We start from the raw sequence: 23,587 nt of genomic DNA, 5'->3' as shown, positions 1-23,587 counted from the left end.
TCTTCCATTCCTCAAACCAGTCCAGGGATTTTTAAAATTTTTTTTAATTTTTTTTAAAGATTTATTTTATTTATTTAATTCCCCTCCCCTCCCCCGGTTGTCTGTTCACTGTGTCTATTTGCTGCGTCTTGTTTCTTTGTCCGCTTCTGTTGTCGTCAGCGGCACGGGAAGTGTGGGCGGCGCCATTCCTCGGCAGGCTGCTCCCTCCTTCGCGCTGGGCGGCTCTCCTTATGGGTGCACTCCTTGCGCGTGGGGCTCCCCTACGCGGGGACATCCTGCGTGGCACGGCACTCCTTGCGCGCATCAGCACTGCGCATGGGCCAGCTCCACACGGGTCAAGGAGGCCCGGGGCTTGAACCACGGGCCTCCCATGTGGTAGGCGGACGCCCTAACCACTGGGCCAAAGTCCGTTTCCCTTTTTTTTTTTTTTTAAAGAAAAGAAAATCTTTGTATTGGAGTTTACCTTAAGTTGTTTTTTGCATGTGCGGCATCAGAGGCTGGGGATTGAATCCAGGATCTTATATAGGAAGCCAGCATTCAACCACCAAGCCACATCAGCTTCCCTGAGTTGGTTTTTTGGTTTGTTTTATTTGTTTGTTTTTTGTCTTTTTTTCAGGAGGCACTGGAAACTGAACCTGGGACCTCCCAGGTGCTCAACTGTTTGCGCCACATCCACTCCCCAAGAATTTATTTATTTATTTATTTATTTAGATTTATTTTAAAAACAGCTTAGGGTGGAAGTGGATGCGGCTCACCAGTTGGGCTCCCACCCACCACATGGGAGGTCCCAGGTTCAGGTCCCAGTGCCTCTTAAAAGAAGACAAGCAGACACTGCCCCCACTGCAACGGGATAGATGCCACAGCCCGTGGAGAACGGAGATGGCTCAGGCCATTGGGCACTCGCCTCTCACGTGGGAGGTTCTGGGTTTGGTTCCTGGTGCCTACTGGAGAAGAAGAGCAAGCAATGAGCAGACAGATGAGAGAACCATTTGGGGGCAGGAGGATAAATAAAGAAAAATAAAGTAAATAAATAAATCTTAAAAAAAAAAAAGTTTAGGGGAGCAGATGTGGCTCAGGCTGTTGAGCACCTGCTTCCCACATGGGAGGTCCCGGGTTCAATACCTGGTGCCTCCCAAAAAACAAACAAACAAAAATAAACAATAAGCAAAACAAATAGGGGAGCTAACGCAGGGGAGCTGATGTGATTTTGTGGTTGAATGCCGGCTTCCCACATACAAGGTCCTGGGTTCATTCATGGGTATCTCAAAAAAAAAAAAAAGAAAAAGGAAAAAGCTTATTTTTTTTTTTAATTAAAAGGAAAATACTCATATGGGAAGTATGTGCTCTATGACTCAAATAACAGGGTTGATTAGAGGTTAGTTCAGCTCATTTTAAATATTAATACTTCTTGATTTTAAAATAGGATATCTGAACACTGAAAATATCTGGTATTCTTTTAGAAATACAGAATAACCAAGCACCTTATCAGTCAGTTGCAATTCCTGTTCTTGGTATGCTGTAGTAAGTTAAATATCTTTTGAGTAACTCCTATTCATGCTAGAGATTTTTTAAAAATTTTAAGCTTTTTATTGTAGTAACATATATACAACTCAAGATTTATCATTTTATACTACTTTCAAGGTATAATTCAGCGATATTAATTACATTCACAATATTGTGTTACAATATGGTGATATGTTGTGAATATCACCAACATTACCCCAAATTTTTCATCACCTCCAGTAGAAACTGTACAGTTAAGCCAGAATTTCGCCTTTCGCCTTCATCCCCTGGCAGTGGTAACCTGCACTCTACTATCTGTCTCTATGAATTTGATTATTCTAGGTATTTCATATAAGCAAGGTCATACAATATTTGTCTTTTTGTGTCTGGCTTATTTCACTCAACATGATATCTTCCAGGTTCATCCACATTGTTCATCCACTTCATTCCACTTTATGGCTGAATAATATTCCATTGTATGGATACAAACACATTTTGTTTATCCATTCATCTGCTGATGAACACTGTTGGCTATTGTGAATGATGATGCTATACAAACACTGGTGTACAGGTTATCTGTTCGAGTCCCGGCTTTCAATTATTTTGGTATATACTAAGAGCACCTTAGAGATTTAAACTGTTATATTCTTGGTAGAAATTTTATGGGTTTATGAAGTGGTAAAATAAAATATATATACTCATCATGGTGGCTTTATGTGTGTGTGTATATATATCAGGTAATGATGGGGGAACCTCCATGACCTTCTTAAGCCTAAGATACAAAACTACAGACATAAGCTTTAGTGTGAGTCTCTATCAAGTCTTGGTTCATGCCACCTTCTTATTCCAAGGCCTACTCCTCTTGCCCTGTCCAGCACTATATGCTGTCCTTGGTAACATGGCTGTCCCGCATTAACACACCAAAGCTAACATGCAGTGAAGTCAGCCTGAAGATTAATGGCAGGCTGAGAAGCTGGCTCTGAGGGATAGCTGGCTATGCACAACAAAGTAATTTGGGGTTACCTCACACACACAAAAAATGGGGGTAAGATAAAGGTGAGGTTCTACAGTATAAAATAATGGAAATGATCAAAATTGAAGAAAATCAGTGATCAAATCTCTAAGATAACATAATCTAATTTACTGAAATAACAATGATTTCCAGTCTGTCTTGTTTGTGCTACTTACACTGTCACTAATAATATGACTATTAGACAGTTCAGTACTTAGATATTTTACTGAGAATCAACTCTTGCTTTTTTTCCAAAAGGAAATCTGATAACTGATTTGGAAATCAGGCTCTATTAAAATACATACTGGTGGCGGACTTGGCCCAGTGGTTAGGGCGTCCGTCTACCACATGGGAGGTCCGTGGTTCAAACCCCGGGCCTCCCTGACCTGTGTGAAGCTGGCCCACGCGCAGTGCTGATGCACGCAAGGAGTGCCGTGCCACGCTGGGGTGTCCCTCGCGTAGGGGAGTCCCACGTGCAAGGAGTGCACCCCGAAAGGAGAGACGCCCAGCGCAAAAAGAAATTGCAGCCTGCCCAGGAATGGTGCCGCACACACGGAGAGCTGACACAGCAAGATGATGCAACAAAAAGAAACACAGATTCCCATGCTGCTGACAACAACAGAAGCGGACAAAGAAGACGCAGCAAATAGAGAGAACAGACAACTGGGGTGGGGGGGGGGGGGAAATAAATAAATAAATCTTTAAAAAATAAAATAAAATAAAATACATACTGAACAAAATGTAACTCAGTAAGATGGATAAAGTTTGCATTTAAAGTAAGACATATGGGTTAATTTATTTCAAAATAGATTTAATTACTTCTACCTTCCTGATACTATTTCATAAAAATATTTAAACACAATCCTGCTACCTTTTAAGAGGTGTCCAACCAGTGCAAAGTTAAAGTTAGAGTTGAAATTGAGTCCAACAAAGTGATCCATTTGCTTGCAGTGCCATTCCAGAGGATTCCGTATTGCCATAAATACTTCCTCAGGACTCTGTTAAACACACAATCATGAAATGGATGATGCGGTTGACACAGGAGTTTTCCTTAAAGGATTAGTTCTTGGTTTTCCTTTGTGTTCGACAAACTAACAATAGATAGTTCAACAAACTGATGAACCAAGTAACTCTTTCAAGTTGAGACACTGTTTTCAGATGACTACAGAAAACCGTAGAAGAACATTTAAGGTACTACAAATTAATTATCAGTACAAGACAGTCAAGCATATAAATACTAAGATGATGATAACTTAGATGACAGGTCATGGATGAGATAGCTTTGATTTAAAATGCAAAATAAACCACTGTCAATTTACATCCTGGTGACTTCGAACAAAGTTTCCTTAAATCTGATTCCTGGTATCCTGGGGGCACTGGAGTCAATATTAGTTTCAGCCACTGGGCTGCTCTGGCAATGAAGATATCAATGTAGATATTCCTGATATATAAACATCTCGTTTACAAGTATTCTTAATATATAAATAGCCAATAGCTAGACATCTCCCTGACCGCCACTGTTCGGAGACAGCCTTGGGAAAGAGCAATGGGAATTAGGAAAGAGGGGTTCTAGTCCCAAACCAGGTGCACGAACATGGACAAGAAACTTAATTTCTTTATCCCTTTCTACTTTGTAAAACAGATGCCTGAGGAAAAAAATCAAATAGAGGAACTGCTAGGTTTCTTCCGCCCAAATTTTGTTTCCATACGTCTCAGAACTGCAGCTCTTCTGGTTCCACACCACAGCTGGTAAAGTAAAGGTTAGACCTAGTACCTTCACACTTAACATACCCCTAATTCTCCCTTTGTTTCTTTCTACTCAAAACTCAGTTAATATCACTTCAAGCAAATCTGTTTATATGCACATATCTGTCTCTAAAAAAATCCCTTTTCTTTTCTTTCTGGATTCTTCCCATTATTCCCCAAACACAAAAGGCACATAATTTTATATTGTTTTATCTCCTCCTTTTTTCTCCATGAACTAAAATCCAACCTTAAACAAGTCTGATAAATGTCAAGGAGTGCTAACTGTATGTTTTAAAGTGAGATTTGGCAAAGCAAAAAAAACTAATAAAATTAAGTGTCCTAATGTTCCATTTAGACTCCCCATCCTCCTGCTTCTAATTATACCTACTTTTAAGTACCGGTATTCAATAAAAATAAGTTCATTTTTAGACTGTTTATTCATATATGTAATGGGGAATGGAGAGTGCTAATCTTCCTTAGTGTTATGAAACTAAAAATAACGAATATACAGTGCTTAGCATAGGGCCTGGCATGGAAGCTATTACTAATATTCAGCATTATTTGTCCCCATTCGGTTGACTAGAATTGGCCAGTACTGTTTTCTTTTTTTTTTTTTAAAAAGAGGTTCTGGGGATTGAACCCAGAACTTCATACATGGGAAGCATGCATTCAAACCACTGAGCTACAGTTGCTCCCCTGTTTTCTATTTTTATATAGAAAATATTAAAGTTTAAAAATTTTTTATGAGCTGGTAAGGAACTACACTCACAGTAAGTGGTATATTTCCAGAAATTCCTAGTTAAGTCATGGACCTCTTTTAAGTTAAAATAAACAACAATATAAGGGGGAGGAGTTCCAAATGTAAATTATCCAAGGAAAAGCTTATTTACCTTGTCATTGAATATCCGGAGACTGTCCAAGGTGTGCAGGTTTTGTTCAAGAAGTGCAGTCCCTGCTGAATACAAGTTGACTTCATCAAGCTGCAACACTGCCACAGCTACCCAAAAAAGGGCTCTGTGTAGAGGGGAGTCCTGGCAAAGGAGACATGTTCTAAATTAGTAAGATAAATCATGAAATAATCTCGTTCAAAGTACACTGCAGTATAAAGTGAAGTATGTTTTTCCCCCAAATTATTCATGTGTTCTCTTTTGGGAAAGGTAAATATATGGGTAAGCTCTTCATCTTTTCTATGACTATAACCAAAAACACTGATGCTGAGAATCTCAGCATCTCCTTTGATTTATCCCTGTTCCTTGATTCCCAAATCCAGTTAACAGGTTTTGTTGATTGTTCCAGAATTGTCTCTTTTGTGTCTGTCAATTCTTTCTAATTGTTAATGACACTATACCATGCTAAACTTCTACAATTTCTCCCTACTCCAATCCACTGTGTACACTACCACCAGAATGCTCTAAGTCCTGTTTTTGTCATATTATTTGTCTGCTTTAAAATTTATAGGTATGTTTCTAAACTCCTCTCTGAAGAAAGTTACTATTGTGAGATTAATTCTACCCAATCTTTACAATCTTCTCTCCCATTCCTCTCCTGAAATGTTCCTCTACAATTAGAATGGTTTGTTCACTGTCTCTCCATTGTCCCAGCATTCCTATGCAATCCTACTGCTGTATCTTTGCTACTCAAAGCATCCCCTAATCTATCTTTCTATATTAAATCCTACCTACTTCTTTATCTTTAAACTCTACCCTTTCAATTTTTTTAATCAATCTTACCAGTATAGTAACCTCTTGCTACTCTGAACTAAAAATATTTTTCATTAACCCTCATTTAATAGTGTGGTATATGGGAAAATACATGGACTTCAGTTAGACAGCCTTGGATTAGAATCTTAGTTTGTCTTTTATTAGGTAAGTGACATTGGCAAGTTACTTTTATTAGGTAAGTGACAAGGGCAAGTTACTTAGACTTTATAAGCTTCATTTTTTTACTTATAAAATGGGGATGAGGAAACCATTTTGTGCAATTTAGGATTAGGATGTTTGTAGAACATTAATTCAATACCAGGAACATAATAGGTATTTATTTTTCTGTAATTTCTTTCAAGTCTAGCATTTCTTCATACTCAAATTCATAGAATTACACAACTTTAAAACTGGAAGAGAGTACTTGCCATTATCTAGTTTATTCACTTTATCAGTGTGGAAATATGATGTTTAATATGTTAAATGATCCACTCAATGTAACACAGCTGAGATGAGCTCAGACCTTTTGAAAACAGTGGCTGCGTCATTTTATTCCTTTTGAATATTATCTTCATTTAGTGCCCAAACTCTTTTGATGATCAGTATATTTTTCCATGCTTTTACATTTCTCTATAGTAATAACCACTAACTAATATACTATGTATTTTACCTACTTTGTTAATTATATAACCAACCCCCAAACGCCACACACCATTTCGGAAAGTAAGCTACATGAGGGTGGTGAATTTTATTAGCTTTGTTTAGCACTGCATCTATTATGCCTAAAACAGTAAATGGCACATTAGCAGATGCCCAATGATGACTAATAGGATAAAAGAATTAAGAGTATGTTCCTTTCTTTTGCACTGATGAAATTATAACTTACAATTACTTGAGAATGTAATCCTTACTTATTCTTCCTTTAATGTAAATACTTCAGAGTGATACTTTATATTTTTAAAGATTTTAAATTTATTTCTCCCCCTCCCCCCACCCCAGTTGTCTGTTCTCTCTGTCTATTCGCTGTGTGTTCTTCTGTGACCGCTTCTATCCTTATTAGTGACACCGGGAATCTGTGTTTCTTTGAGAGTGATACTTTATGACAAGAGGTTTTATTTTAACTATAGCTTTTTCTAAATAATTTTTTCTTAATCCATATTTTTTTTCCTAAACTCTCTGAAAGAAAATAACGTTTAAAACTGACACCCAAAATAAATGCACTCATTTTCTATACAGTAATTACCTTATTAAGAAGTGGCTGTAATTTGGTTAATGCTATCACTGTAGCTTCTATCAGAACTTGACTGTTGTAAGTATCAGGTCCTTTTAAACAACTCTCAAGTGCCTATTTTGGAGAAACAAAATTTTTTATTTTACTTTCATTGAAATAAAACATTAACCTGAAACTAGTTAATTGAATCTCAAAATCAGTTTAGGAATATTTACTTACTTAATAAGAGCTAGAATTATTTTCAACACTATGGTGATCTTGGTGGCTAGCTCAATGCACATTTTGGTTCTTATTTTTTAATATTCCTATAAATCAGGCATTATTATAGTAATTACAAGTCATATAATATATGCTATAGTCTCACAATATGAATAAATTTTTGAAAACTGATAAAATATTAAAGGTTCCTGCTTAGCAAAAGGAACAACACTTATTTTTTTTTTAAGAAATCTTCTGTGGAGAAAGTTTCTTCACGTCAAAGAATAATAACAGGGAAGTGGATTTGGCTCAATGGATAGAGTGTCCGCCTACCACATAGGAGGTCCAGGGTTCAAACCCAGGGTCTCCTGACGCATGTGATGAGCTGGCCTATGTGCAGTGTTGATGTGCGTAAGGAGGTGAGCCATGCAGGGGTGCCCTGGTGTAGGGGAGCCCCACGTGCAAGGAGTACACCCCATAAGGAGAGCCGCGCAGCGCGAAGCAAGTGCAGCCTGCCCAGGAGTGGCACCGCACATACGGAGACCTGATGCAGCAAGATGACACAACAAAAAGAGACACAGATTCCTGGTGCCACTGACAAGAATACAAGCAGACAGAAAAGACAATGTAGCAAATGGACAGAGAGAGCAGACAATGGGGCGGGGGGTAGGGGGGTGGGGAGGGGGAGAGAAATAAATAAGAATTTTAATTAAAAAAATAATAAAAACCTATTCTTAAAAGGTTCAGTAAGTAACATTAAATTCAAATTTAAATGTCCTTTAGAAAAATGGAAGATGTGCTACACAACTTGGGAACCACGAAATACTGAGTCAGGGGAAAGGGGAGAGGTACCTTGCTAAGAATACGGATAATTTGTTTTATCTGTCCATGAGATACTCGTTTACTAATACAGCCAAAGACAACAAGAGCTCTTGGTTGCAGGGACGGATTATATTGGAACGCAAATCTGCAATTAAAAGATCCAAACAGTTTATGAAAACTTTTGTGTTTATATATATATACACACACACACACACACACACACACACATTAAATAATAAATCAAAATTTGGTTATGCAGTAATATCTATCTTTTCAACAATATAGGTAATTTTACAATTTATTCTTAATTTGGGACATACCTTTGTGCCAGTTCTGTCCATTGATCCAGCCACTTGCATGTAGGAATATCTCTCATACATGCCTAAAAAAATATTCTGAATATATTTATGTTCATAAATGCTTACAGAAACAAATATAAATGACATATGTTACCAATAAACATGTTTCATGAAAGTTTTTTTTTAAGCATTAAGTGCAAAAGAACAGAATAAACCAATATTTCTTCTCTATAGTACAAGTGGAATGAAAATGATTTAATTTAGTTTCTATCATTTTGCCATATATACCTCCATGATCTCCAACAAAGCTTCTGTGACTGTTTCCAAGGATGTCAAAGCAAAAGTCTCCCTCTCATAGGAGCCAGGAGAGAATGACCTGTCCCGGTAACTGGATCGGAAGGCAATGACGGCAGCTGACTTGACTTTGCTAATGCCAAACAGCAAGTAAAATTTGGGTAATGAGAACTCTGTCAAACTGAGCCTTAAAACTTGCTTAGTCTCTTCTGTAAAAGAAAAAAGGAACAAGTAAAGACTTTGAAGATACTCATTTTTTAATTCTAAAGTGTTTCACTTTGAACTTAGAAAATATGAATTTTCAAATTACATATTCATGTTCCCTAAATAAAACCCTTAAGTACATTATAGTAATGTTTATTGCTTTAGCTCCATTTATCTATAAATTAGTGCTAGTAATGCAACATTCTACTGATGCTGACTTTTTAGCTTGTGACAACTATGAGAGTCTACAGACAAATGTTCACAGAAAACCTATGCCACAGCCAAATAAATTATTCTTTTCCATTTTGATTATATTTCATATCATTAATGCAGACTTAAATAAGTACCTTGTATCACAATTAATGCCAATCAGGTGATACAAAATAAATGGAGAAAGGAGGTGGTAAAACCTAAATTACTTTCCTGGAACTTACCACTAAAATGAAGCTGAGAACAAGTACACAGAGAGTGAATGATATTAATGACCAATCCATGTGTGGAAGCTCTAAGAGAGAGTGGACCTGTGGCTACTAAGAAAGTAACAACATGGAAGAGGTAGGGAAGGTGAGCTGCCACATCGAGGGAATTGTTGAACGACAGCATCAGCATGTAGCGTGCTAAAATAGCAATATCATCCCACATAAGATGTTGTTCTAAAGTAGGAGTTGGAGATAAGCATGTCTTGTCAATGATTTTGCACATCCTTCCAATAACCTGGAAAGAAGCAGATTTTTTTTTTAACAAAATGTGGGGATAAAACAAAATTAATTGCACTTTAACTTTAAAATGACAAATTACAAAACAAAAAACCCTCCTGTTAGTTGATAAAAGGCTAATATATCATGCCATAGTCCAGAAGGAAAAGAGATTACCTTGCTTGAAACCAATTTAACATTTCCAGAAGCCAAAGCTACAGCAGTATCTGCCATCACCTCAGCTTTTATTGATCCTAAGCCACCTGTTGCACTGGTTTTGATGAAACTGTCTAAGACAACATCAAGCAGATCTGTAATCTAGTGGAAGAGGGAAAATAAACTTATGTTTTTGTTTTTTTTTTTAAAAGATTTATTTATTTTATTTAATTCCCCCCCTCCCCCGGTTGTCTGTTCTCTGTGTCTATTTGCTTCGTCTTGTTTCTTTGTCTGCTTCTCTTGTTGTCAGCAGCACGGGAAGTGTGGGCGGCGCCATTCCTGGGCAGGCTGCACTTTCCTCCGCGCTGGACGGCTCTCCTTAGGGGGCGCACTCCTTGCGCGTGAGGCTCCCCTACGCGGGGACACCCCTGCGTGGCAGGGCACTCCTTGCGCTCATCAGCACTGCGCATGGGCCAGCTCCACACGGGTCAAGGAGGCCCGGGGTTTGAACCATGGACCTCCCATGTGGTAGACGGACGCCCTAACCACTGGGCCAAGTCCGTTTCCCTAAACTTATGTTTTAACCAGTCTACCAATTTAATTTTTAATTTGAAAATACTCAATAAGCCCAATCAGCAAGGAAATTCTATTTAACCTCAAGGCCTCCAAAGTATCAGGTTTTATTAAGAGATTAGCCAGCAAATAAAATTTATCATCAACTATTGAGATAAGAATGAGGATATTCACTTGCTTCCTTGAGAGACTGAGACTCAGATTCAAAATTTCAATTTCTGTCTATATACTATCTTCATCCATTTGCAAAGCATCTCCCTGTGCTTTTCTAAGACTAATGTATGAATAATATAAAACACAATCATTTAAAATATAGGGAGTGACTTCAAGTACTGAGATAAGTTTTCTAGGGATATAAAACTGGCCCAAAGTCATTTAAAATTATTTGGAGGATTCACAGCATTATGGTAGTTAAGGCCTTGCTTCCTTAAATGATTATTTTCAAGAAACAAAATGCCTAATTCTTATCAGATAAAAAATGAAATATTAGACCTTATATTTTAATACTGACATTCTTATGCTAGAATTATGAAACGTGTCCCAAATATCACTAATAAGAAACATTGACCCTCACAGTGTGTAGATAAATTATAAAATGCTATTTACTAGAAACAGTGTGTAGCTATAATATGTTATTTATTAGAAACAACATCAGAGTTCTATAGTTAAATTGCATATAACTGTATCATGGAAAAGGCTAAAATAACCAATCTTTTCTCTAGCTCTGAGATATGCATTAGACCTTTACAATTTTGAACCAGATCAAGAGCTGGGTGTGTGTTTGCATACTTTTTGAAGGAGACTGTCTTTTCTACAGTTATATCCTTAATGCCTAGCACAGTGCTTTGTACAAAGCAGGTACCAGATCACTATTTGAAAAAACTCTATACCTGTCCAAGGCTCCCCCATATTTTTGCTTGAATAGATGGGTACATCTGTTTCTCATTTATGGTCATTGTTATCAGTTTATCAAGAATAGCAGTAACTCTTTGTCGTTTGGCATCATCATTGTGCTTACAAAAACGGACTAGATTTGACAGCCATGGAGTCATATATTCCAAACAAAGATGTTTCAACTCAATACCTGGGGGGAGAGGGGGGAAACACTATTAGCAAAGATGGTCAGTGAAAATTATATCAATGAGTATTTTAAAAAATAAAGGATTAAAAAAAAGGTAAAACGTAAGGACCATTACCTAGAATCAGGCCTGGAGAAAAGAGATTTGGCAAATATATTATTCAAAAGAGAGGTAGAGAAGAAGGGTAATAAGCCTTGAAGAAAGTAATTTTAAAAGCCAGTAAGCCTATTTTAAAGTTTTTGTTTTATTTCCCCTCTTTTAATCATTTCCTTAGTTGTAAAAGGAATAAGTGGTAATCACTGAAAACCTGACAAAAAGTTTTATCAACTGAAACTGACATTAATATATATAGGTGTATCACCCCACTTTCCTCAGGCTTTCAAATCTACATAGAGATAATGTACACTTATGTGTGAGTATATGCACAGAAAACCTGCATTACCCACCCCCCATAAGGAATACACTGTATTTGCAGTTTTGTACTGATTAAAATTTTTTACTTTAGTAACATGTACACAACTTAAAACTGTACCCTTTAACCACATTCAGATATGTAATTCAGTGGTAATTACATTCACAATGTCGTGCTACTATCACCAATTTTCCAATACCCCCAAAAGATATTTTGTAGCAATTAAGCTTTAACTCCACAGTCCCTGGTAATCTGTAATCAAGTGTCTGACTTTATGAATTTGCTTATTCTAATTATTTCATATCAGTGAGATCATATATTTGTCCTTTTGTGTTTGGCTTATTTAATTCAAAATGGTATCTTCAATGTTTATCTATGTATTCACATGCATCAGAACTTTGTTCCATTTCATGGCTGCATAATATTCCATTATATGTATATAGTTTCTTATCCATTCTCTCTTGATGGATTCTTTGGTTGCTTCCATCTTTTGGCAATTATCAATAATGGTGCTATGGACATTGGTGTGCAAATATCTGTTCAAGTCCCTCTTTCAACTCCTTTGGATATATACCTAGAAATGGGATTGCTGGGTCATATGCTAATTCTATATTTAACTTTTCTGAGGAACTGCCAGACTTCCACAGCGCTGTACCATTTTACATTCCCACCAGCAAGCAATGAGTGTTCCTGTTTCTCCACATTCTCTCCAATACATTTTTCATTTCTTAAATAGTAGCGACTCTAGTGGGATATGAAGTGGTATCTCACTGTGGTTTTGATTTGCATTTCCCTAATGGCTAATGATGTCGAACATATTCTCATGTGTCTTTTGGCCCTTTATATATCTTCTTTGGAGAAATATCTATTCAAGTCTTTTGCCCATTTTTAAATTGGGTTCTTTTTTTTATTGTTTAGTTGTAGGATTTCTTTATAAATTCTGGACATTAAAACCTTACCAGATTTGTGGTTTCCAAATATTTTCTGTTTTGTTGGTTGTCTTTTTACTTTCTTGACGTAGACCTCTGATGAGCAAAAGTTTTAAATTTTGATGAGGTTCTATTTCTTTATATTTTCTTTTGTTGCTTGTGCTTTTGGTTTAAGGTCTAAGAAATCAGTGCCTAATACAAGGTAGTAAAGATGCTTTCCCTATGTTTTCTTCTAGGAGATTTATAATCCTGGTTCTTATAGTTAGGATTTTGATATATTTTGAGTTAATTTTTATAGACAGTATGAGACAGGGGACCCCCCTTCATGCTTCTGCATATGGATATCCAGTTTCCCAGACCATTTGTTGAAAAGACTATTCTTTCCCGATTGAGTGGACTTGGCACCCTTGTCAAAAGTCAACTGGTAATAGGTATGAGGGTCTATTTCTGAACTTTTGATTCCACTGGTCTATATATCTGTCTTTGTGAAAGTACCATGCTGTTTTGACCACTGTAGCTTTGTATTAAGTTTTAAAATTGGGAAGCATGAATCCTCCAACTCTGTTGTTCTTTTTGTTTTTTTAAGAGGCTTTGCCTATTCAGGAACCCTGTACTGAATATTTTTTCATTAAACATTAAGCTGAGATATTTGTATTCATTAAGAATCTTTAAAGTGAAAACATTTTTTAACTTTATTTTGAAATAATTCAGACCTATAAAAAGATACAAAAAACACACTCCCCGCAGAGTCCCCCAAACATTTTAATGGCTTCATGTTAATGCCAATTATATGGATATCCTACAACTTAGTTCATTATTGATTTTTTGACTGTTCCTATTTTTTTCTATTATAAATAATGTCATGTGAAATTAAAAAATAGGCAAAAGAAATCTATAGTGGTTACAATAGTAGTTACCCTTCATAGGGGGTGCTACTGACTGAGAGGGGAGTCTTCTAGATGCTATAACTGTTACATATTTTGATTTTGGTGATGGCTACAAGATAATATTCACATGTAAAATCACCAAACAGTTCACTTAAGATTGGGCACTTTACAGGTAAGATATCCCTCAATTAAAAATCTAAATTAAAAAAATGCTATGGTAAATATCTTAATATTAATTCTTAGAGTGGATATGGCTCAAGCAGTTGAGTGTCTGCTTCTCACATGGGAGGCCCTGGGTCTGGATCCCGGTACCTCCTAAAAACAAACAAAAAAACCAGTGCAGGATTGACATGGCAGGGAATGGCATGAACAACCCTAAACCAGTCTATCATGAATCCAAACCCATAGTTAATGACAATAACAATAACTATAATATAGGTACAGACAGAAAGCAGCACTCAGGTTGTGCTGCCACAAGCCGGAGAGTTCACGCTGGGTAGGATGGCTAGTCTTTCTTCAAGTTCCTGGATTCAAAGAGCTTCAAGTGCTCCTGCATGGTCAGGCCTTTGTTCTGACTAAGGTAGGGGACCTGAAATTGGGCTCATTTTAATTATCCCATGAGACCTGCTCAATTACGGACTCTGATTTGATCTTTCTCAGTTGTCAGCTGACATGGGACCTGTCTTTCTTCAAGAAGTCAGGGTTGCTTTTATTTTTATTTTTTAATTTATTTTTAGGAGGTACTAGGATTGAACCTGGGACCTCAAAAATGAGAAGTAGGTGCTCAACCACTGAGCTACTTGCTCCCCACAGGTTTGCTTTTAGATTTCATTATACCATATCCTGACGGTGTGTTTTCAGGGTACTTTTCACCCAGGGCTTCCTTTGTTGCTTTTTCAAGCTTCTGATGTCACTGTCTGCCTTTGCCTTCACAATACTAAGCTTGGTGTAGATGTCTTTGTACTTATCACTGGCGTACTTGTCCCTCAATGCAGTCTGCAGCTCATCTTTGAGAGAGCTCGTTTCCTCTTAAGGTACTGTATTTCCATTTTCTTAATCCCAATAAGACCTCAAGCTCTTAGGCAGATGACTTTGCCCGATGGGAGAGGTGAATCGATAGCCTCCCTGCCAGCGTCCTCAGTCAGCAGGGCCTGCAACAGGGTGACCTCTGTGGCAAGGGTGTTATTTAACTCCTAGTTGTGGGTGTTGAGCTCCTGGTTCTCCTCTGGCAGTGCTGCAGGGCCTGCCAGTAGGCCCTAGCGCCCAGGCCAGATGGGTGTTCTCCAGGCAATTCTGCTAGTACTGCTCTGACGGTACCTCCAGCTCCTGCCGTACTGACTGCAGCTTCTCCAGGTACGGCCACCTCAGCACATCAATGGGCTAATTGAAGTTGCTGATCTGGGAACACTGGCTCTTTTCCAGCTCACATTCCATCTCCTCCCAGGAGGTGTTCTTCATCGCTTTGATGGCTTTGATCATAGCTGCCATTTCCTTAGCCAGGAGCCAGTCCTTCTCCTTGCTCAGTTTCTCCAGTTATGCTGCTGGTGCTGTGTCTTCAGGTCTTCTATCACCTTCTAGTAGGTTTACACCATTGCTGCAAATCCTCACTCTGTTTCTGGTCCAGACCCATGTACCCTGGTCCTGGAGTAGCCAGTTCTGTTCCTCCTGGTTCTGTTCTAATTCCTTCTCCAGCAAAGAGGTCAGTGTATGTGAGGAGAGCAGGTTGCTTCCACCCTTGCAAGGCAGATGCAAAGGGGCAATTGATTCCCAGAGAGGTGTGGTCTATACCTGGTGCCATCACCGCTTGATCTCCATATGGATGCTTGATGCCCTGAGGTCTGTGGTCACTGGCAGGCCAGGGCTCCAGTCGACATCCATCCATAGGCCTGTGTCATCCACGCTTAGCTCATCTGGGAAACCCAGCATCCCAAAGCACTTGCAATACTCCTCCCGCCACCACATAAGCTCCCATTCCAATTCCCTGGGCTCTGCACCTTGGGGTGACCAGGCTCTGCCCCAGGACTGGCTCTCTTCTGAGTGAAGGCCTGCTGGATGTGGCAGAACTTGGTCCAATCAATGGTCTTGGAGTGCCCCTCCTGCCTCTGCTCCCAGGCACAGCTTCTGCTCTGACTGGTCTCCTGCTCCCCTAGGCCCACCTCCTGCTTCTCACTTGGCCTTAGGCTCTTCTCCAAAGAGGAGTTGCTCTTGTTCTTTTCCTCTGGCAAGGAGCTCCTCATATCAGGAGCGGTGGCCAGGTAGATGTGTTTCTATGCTAGAACCCACATGTCACAGCTGAGAGGGTGAACACACCCTCCTTTGTGTGAATCTGAACCAGGTATTTGGTGATGATGTAGCATGTGGACAAGTTGATCTTCCTGTCCAAGTCGCAAACATTCTTAAGGATGCTGATAACTACTTCTGACCTGCTTTCTAGAAAAATTTCCCATTCGCATTCCATAGGCCATCAGCACCGAGTAATTTTTTTTTTAACCTTTGCCAGTTTGATAGTTGAATGCCATCTTTTTCTTTCTATTTGCATTTCTTTTGATTTTATTAATGAACTTCTTAAAGTATAAATATTTTAAAAGCAAGATCTGCATGTCCCTGTTGTTTTTTAACTTAATCTATAAGAATATTTTATAATTAAAGATAGTAATCTTTTCTTATATTAGCTGCAACTATATTTCCTAAATTTTCCTTTATATTTTACTTTTGTTTTCTTTTTGAAGTATAGATGTTTTGAAGTTTTATGTAGTAAAAGCTGCTCACCATTTCCTTGATGTTTCCTTGTATCACTTTTTTTGCTTCAAGAGTTCTCATCCAGAAACCAATTCAATATTTACTGGCTTAAAAAAAAAAATGGTTCCAGTTTTACATTCAACTCAAATATAGCTAGAACTTTTTATGGTATCATGTGCTGAAGATGAGGTCCAACTTAATCCATTTCCCAAGTTCATTTGTTAAATGATTTAATCTTCCCCTCATCATTTTGAAACATTTATCAATCTGTTTCTCTTCCACTGAACTGATTGCTGATTCTGAACACTCATATTTTCATTACTGTACCATTATAATGTGTTCAGATGATATAGCAAGTCTATCTTATTTTTCTTTCAATATATTCTTTTTTTAAACCCCCACTCACCCTTGCTGCTTTTTTGTGTGCTGTCTGCTCTCTGTGTCCATTCGCTGTACATGCTTCTGTGTCTGTATTTATTTTTATTTCCCTCCCCCCCTTGCAGATTGCTTGCTGTCTGCTCTCTGTGTCCATTTGCTGTGGGCTCTTCTGTGTTCTCACTTATCTCCCATCTTTTTGTTGTGTCACCTTGCTGAGTTGGCTCTCTGCAACATCTGTGGGTCTGGTGGCACTCCGCGGTGTCTGTGGGCCAGGCAGTGCTCTGCAGAGTGAGGGTAAGCCTGCCTTCACAAGGAGGCCCCGGAACACGAACCGAGGGCTTCCCATATGGTAGATGGGAGCTCATCTGATGGAGCCTCAGCCGCTTCCCTCAATATATTCTTATCTATTCCTATATTTTCAAGTATGATTTAGAATCCTCAATCCTCAAATCCTAGCTATTTGAAGGGATTACTTTAATTTGTAAATTAATCTGGGAAAAACTGGTCATCCAGGAACACAATATGCCTATCCATTCACTCAAATAATTTTTATATTAATATCTCTCATTAAAGCTTCGTACTTTCCTTTTTTAAAAATCAATCTCACATTTTCTTGTTAGGGTTATAGCCTACATATCTTCATATATATAGTGGCCTTGTTTCAATGAATTGTGAAAACTTTCCATCAGCTAAGACAGAACTATTTTAAAAATGTGTTTGAATGCAGAAAAAATAATGTTTTACGCATTGTGGGGAGAGAAAGGAAAGGGAAGAAAACATCAGGAAATAAGCTGGAAGAAGAGCAACATATACATCATACAGGGTATGAAGATAGACAGGTGAAAAGAATAGACATTAAATTTTTTACATTTATTAAAACTGAGTTCAGAGGTTGACTCTGGAACTTGTATTACATGCCACTGCATTCTTCGTGAACTGTGAGTGTAAATGAAATCACAGTTCAAACCTGAAGAAAAGAGAAAATTACTATTTCTCTAAAATAAAGGAGCTAACAAGGATACTTTACTTGCTACTCAACTGGAATTTTCTGCTAAGAGAAATGATGAGCTAATTAAACTGAAACATGGTGAGAGACATACTTTGTAAGTGGTTTATAGACATGTAAGGTACCCAAACCTTGCCTCTTTGCTTTTATTATCAAATATCTGATGGATTGCTCATTGTGGTCTACCAGCAAGCTCTTACTGAGTTCCTTCAGTTACAGAGTACCACAGTTCAACAAATCAGAAGAGGCAAAAAAGTGAAAAATGTAATAAATGAAGACTTCACTGGCAAATTTTGAAATGAAAGGTTTTCTTTGAATCTGCTCAGAATTATTGTTAGTATTAAAGAAAATTATCATTACTTACTAGATTTGCTAAATCCAGAAATACACTCTTCCAAAAATTCTAAGGTGAGGTGTGGCTCATTGGCTGCCAGTGTCTTACTAATCGAGACAATAAAGAGAGTGTTGTTGGCAGGGATACATAAACCTGATGTCTCTAGTAATTGGCCCTCGATTTTTAAATTAAAGGTACAAGTTAAGGCACACAGAAGATTATAGGCAGCTGACCTAGGAGAAAACACAAACGAAGTTGTTTTAAAACTTATTTTCCCTTATAATTCTGAAAAGCTTTCATTACATGCAACTTGTGATTCTATTACAAAGCATAATCAACTATTTTTAAATTTTATGATGAGAGATAGGAGGTTACAATTCTATGGTAAACCCAAATACTCCTGGATCATTTAGGGACTTTTAAACTGACATTCTTGACATAACCAGAAGAGCACTGGGCAGCTCCTGAGCCAGGTGGACATAGGTCATTGGGACATAAAATATGAAGTTTATGGTCCTAAGGGGATCAACAGAAAGAAAGTTAGAATAAGGTATATCATGTTTTTAGTGAAGCCAAAATTCAAATTGTGGTCCCCATACCACTAGATCAAGTTATAAAGGAGACCATAAGCAACAGAAATGGGTCAACCCCTCACCAAATTAGAAAGTCAAAATCTTTAATTAGCATCTACTAAATTTCTTTCTGAGTGTCCTACAAGTTACACTATAAACTGGAGGTAAAAAGCAAAATTTCTTCCTCTGACCTTCTTTCATTATAAATAACTACTGAAAACAAAAAGCAATCAAATAAAAAGCTGCAATGTCCAGGTTCCATTAGAATCAAAATTTCTGTATGAATGCCTGAAAATATAGTTGAACAATTTAGGAGACAGCTTAAAAAACTCAAACTGAGTTTTAAAATTAAAATTTTTCTCCCATCTCAGTAAGTTTCAGATTTTCTTTACCTGTGACTTGTCATACTAATATATTTATGCAACAACCGTATAGAGAATAAAAAGCTACTGAAATTTAAATCTGCTTAAAGGTTTTTTCCATGGGATGACATGCTTCACCAAAAAGCAGAATGTGTCAGTCTGCCTTATTTCACTAGAGAAGAATGTAGATTTACTCAAGCTAATAATTCTCAGGAAAATATTAGTATATTTTTCTAGGAAGAATTTAGAATTGAAAATTAAAGGCAGGTTTATAGCTCCATTTTCCTAAAATGAGGGTATTAATGTTATTATTTCTAAGTTTATGTATCTCCTACTAATTCCTAAGAATTCTGAATTACACCATTTTGACATTAAGTTTTACTCTGTTTATTTCAACAAGTTATAAAGAATTGGGAGTCCTTGACCTGGGGGTTGTTGTCACAGATCCTTCTGAGATAATAAAAGCTAGGCATACATAAAATTTTGTGTATAATTTCTGGGAGTTCATGGACCTCATGAACTCTAAGTAAAGAATTCTTGTGGCAGATTTTTCTTTCTTTCTTTTAAATAAGGGAGGATCTGGAATCTTAAAAGTTCCATTATAAAACCTGGTCTATGTTATACCCTAGGGTAGATTTTCTAAAGCTGGAATAGTCCCAAGATACTTGGGACAAGGAATTATCCTACCATTAAAAGGAGAGGGAAAAAGAGGGATAGGGGTATGAAAGATGTAGTCAGGGAAGGAAAAGGGGTGGGGGAAGAAATAATATTTCCTGAGCACAAACTACTTGCTAGGTGCTACACTATATTACCACATATATTATTAAACCTTTGTAGCTATCTAAGGAAGGCAGTTACCCTCATTTAAAAAATGTGGAGACCACTGCTCAGAGAACTTTATTACCTTGCCCAAAGTCATATAAAGGTAGACAGTAGATCTAGATTTAGACCAAGTCTACTAACTCCACATGCAAATTACTAATCTAAATGGAACCAATTATACTATGTTCAGATAACATCTATATTCTTTCAAAAATTTTGTTAAAGTCACATAAGTAGAAAGTATAATCTATCTTCACTGTTAGGAAACTTAATAGGGATAAACTTTTGACCATGGGGAAACTTTGAGGACTCTGAGGAGGAGAGACTTAATTTAGGGGAAGACCAAAAAAAAAGACATTTTCTTTTTAAAAAGTTGCCATGCTGTTTGTTTCAGATGAGTTTCCTAGAGAAAGAACATATATTGGTTTAGTGTGAGTCAATCTATCCAGAATTTCACAGTTCATGTGAATACTATACAACCTGATGAAGTCACTCTGGTTAAGCAACATAGCATACCTTCCAATTTACAGTAGTAAGGTAGAGGCTGCTTTAAGAGCTTATTAAATGGTCTCATTTTAAAAGCAACAAACCCTTAATAAATTCGAAGTGAATTTTTAAAAGACCTACCGTAAACTAGGGTCTGAGCTGCCTAAATTAAGTAATGCAATGTTAAGCAGTGTTCCAGGGACGTCTTTTGGCCGAATCTTGGTGTGCTGGGGGATGGAGTCAGGCTGCGATAACTCCCAGCGGGTCCGGATGTGAATGATGGACTGGACAATGGCTTCACACTCCTGGTGCATGAAGGTGAGTGGTGTGCCCTGGTTTGCAATGGTTAAGGTGAACTGATTCTCATCCACTAGGCAGATTTCTTCAATTTCCGAGGCATAATAGATATCATTTAGAAAGACTGATTGCCCCAGGACTTTCGTTCGCTCTGCTGAGGTTACTTGAACAGCAGTAGATCCCACCTGGAAAATGGTGGTGAGGGGGTGGGGTGCAGAAGAATTAAATCTTATTACATAGAATTCTAAGAGGCTCCAAAAATGAAACAAACAAAACACCATGTATGCCATTCAAGGAAGCGTTACCACTATTATATATTTAATTATTAATAGATTCAATCATTATTGTGCTGAAAGCTCTCAAAAAGAGACTGAAAATATTTAAAAAAATATTTTTCCATTTTGCTTTTAAGAAAGGCCAAGAATCCTATAGACAATTACTAATTTTATCCTGAAGGTTCATGTTCCTCATTCTACAAAAAACACATAATAACCAGAAGAACTCTGACTAGGTAATTTTCACTCTTCACCATCCTACCATTTACTGATATTATATCAAACTGACCTCCCTACGAAACTCTCGTCTCCAAACTAACCCTGAAAGTAATTTAGAGCATGCCTCTCACATCTTGTGCAGGACTTCCATGAGGATAGAAATCTTGGTCTTCCTACATCTGGAATTACTTTACATTGGACTTACTACTATGGGGACACCTAAAGAGGCTAGGATGTAGTAGTCTGGCTAGTGAAGACAGGCAATAAATCACTTACAAAGCATGGAGTGAAACTTACTTTAATAGAAACTTTGGTGTCTTTGTGAGCTAGCTTGAGAGCATTGTGGAATACCTTCAGGTCCTCTTCCAAGGCCAAAGTGGCAGCGGGTAGTTTTTGTTGTTCATGTTCTATGTGCTCAGCCAGTTTCCCAGGACAGTCTATGAAAATAAGCCTTTTGCTGCCTTTGAGTCCAGTCAGCAGCCGCTCATGATACTTGGTGTACTCCCTGACCCAGGAGTTACAATTATAGACGTAGACTGCAGAGACGTTGTCATAAGCAAAGCCAGGGAAAACAACAAACCACTTGGAGAGAAAGTCTGTTTTAAAGCGATTGCTAGGCCCGGTATGGGTAAGGTCTACTACAATTTCATATGGTTTTGCATAGTATGGCTTTAAAGTCAACAAAACATGGTATATCAGCAAGTCACCATTGATTTGACCAGTTTTGAACCTAAGGAAAATAACAAAAAGGATATAGATTGTTAACAGAGTTCTGAATAAATATACAGATATCACTAATTTGTTTTATTCCTTTATTTTCTGTTCCAATCCTGCTCCAGGAGGGCATGGATTGGGGCGGCTGTGAAACCAAAGAATGCACCTGGCATGGAATCAGACATAAGCTTATGGTACTTATGGACAGGAGACGGAAGTTGGTAGTTCAGAGAATGAAGACAGCACTCTGCGTAGAGGCAGGAAAATGAAGGGCAATATAAAGGGTCTCATAACAAAGACATTTATAACAGAGTAACATAAATGGGATTTGGTGATGCTATTGTAGGAAGGAAGTGTATAACCTGGAATAAATCACAGTCTATGATACCATCTGTACCAATGTATTCCTGTGAAGGAGAGGTTTGTTTTATTTTAAATTGTGTCCTGGGGCATGCAGGTGGCTGCTTGCTGCACTGAGTTTCCCTTAGGGAGGGGGAGCAGACCCCGGGACCCACTGGACCCTCACATTTTATAGAAAACTAGTAGTAACATAACAATTACACAGATTCTGGATCCATTAAAAAAAATTAGTTGTTTTTTTAGACATTGAGCAGTAATAGGGAAGAAACAAACCACCAATCAAAAATCTTGAACAACAACAAAAACTTGTCCATCATGGTTAAGAAAGGAGGAAAACAGCAGACATTGGTTAGTTGCCTTCAGGCCCACCAAACTTTCCAACTGAACAGTTCATGTGAGAATGACTTGCCAGAGTGAACAAAAATGACATTAACCAATACATTTATCCAACTTTGACCAGAGAGACTGGCTCAAGAATGAACACAAAACTCAAATCAGGACAATCAGGGTCAAAGAGGTCCAATTCAGGACTGTGGTTTAAACTGTTGGAACTAAGACTATTCTTTCCTCATGTTTTACAAACAGGGAAACACAAGAGTCCTGTGAGCTACTAGTTCTTACCTTGGAGGGGGAAAGCCTGCTAAAAACTGAAGAGGGGGAGCTCAGAAATTAATAAAGAAACCAACGCCTGTGCCACATCATTTGAGTCCTGGATAAAGTCTCTCATGGGGACTAACTTATCCCTAGCCTATTCAATTATGTAAACTACTAAATTCCATTTGTGGTTAAGCTACGTTAGGTCATACGTTGCCTATAGCCAAAAGAACCTTAATAGATGTGAGTAGCCATAGTAAGGACCATCAAAGCCCCAAAGAACATGGTACTAGAATTTAAAATCAAAACAACCCATATTAACTTAGCTCTAATGTTCTGTACTTGATGACTCTGATGATAATATGACAAAGTAGGCTAAAATAAATATCCTCAGCTCAGAGTTTTTAATCTTGTTGGGAGTTTTTTAAAAACATAACAAATTAAACAATTTTAAAAACAAATGAAAAATATTTCAAGATAAAAGATATGAGGTAATATACAATCACTTATCAAAGGAACAGGATAGAAAAATACTGCTATTGAGTTCAGAGGGAGTAATCAACACAAACTGGGTAATCAGTGAAAGGAGTGGCTGAACCAGATAAGAGGAATTTAGAACTCCAGAGGAGGGAGCCGGTGGGTCTCCTGAAGAGAGGTAAAGTAGAAAAGAAATAGGTAACTAGATGTGC

The 23,587-nt window shown here is 37.8% G+C and overlaps 1 protein-coding gene and 1 pseudogene across 13 annotated transcripts in view; both read right to left on the bottom strand.

Moving 5' to 3' along the window:
- Positions 1-23,587, bottom strand: part of NF1 (neurofibromin 1) — a 298,008-nt gene that overhangs the window by 25,207 nt on the left and 249,214 nt on the right. For all 13 annotated transcript variants that reach the window (XM_058283832.2, XM_058283828.1, XM_058283823.2 and 10 more), the window contains 12 exons: positions 21,528-21,960; positions 20,581-20,921; positions 18,228-18,430; positions 11,324-11,517; positions 9,882-10,022; positions 9,444-9,723; positions 8,800-9,014; positions 8,533-8,594; positions 8,243-8,357; positions 7,205-7,306; positions 5,152-5,292; positions 3,387-3,513 (listed from right to left, as the gene is read on the bottom strand). In XM_058283832.2, the coding sequence (XP_058139815.1) occupies positions 3,387-3,513; positions 5,152-5,292; positions 7,205-7,306; positions 8,243-8,357; positions 8,533-8,594; positions 8,800-9,014; positions 9,444-9,723; positions 9,882-10,022; positions 11,324-11,517; positions 18,228-18,430; positions 20,581-20,921; positions 21,528-21,960 (2,354 nt within the window). The remainder of the gene's footprint in view (positions 1-3,386; positions 3,514-5,151; positions 5,293-7,204; positions 7,307-8,242; positions 8,358-8,532; positions 8,595-8,799; positions 9,015-9,443; positions 9,724-9,881; positions 10,023-11,323; positions 11,518-18,227; positions 18,431-20,580; positions 20,922-21,527; positions 21,961-23,587) is intronic.
- On the bottom strand, positions 14,187-17,568 carry LOC111766357 (myosin phosphatase Rho-interacting protein-like; annotated as a pseudogene).

Source organism: Dasypus novemcinctus, chromosome 21 (assembly GCF_030445035.2).
Source record: "Dasypus novemcinctus isolate mDasNov1 chromosome 21, mDasNov1.1.hap2, whole genome shotgun sequence".
Classification (NCBI taxonomy): domain Eukaryota; kingdom Metazoa; phylum Chordata; class Mammalia; order Cingulata; family Dasypodidae; genus Dasypus; species Dasypus novemcinctus.
Note: the sequence above shows the minus strand (reverse complement) of the source record. Positions and strands in the feature narration are given on the sequence as shown.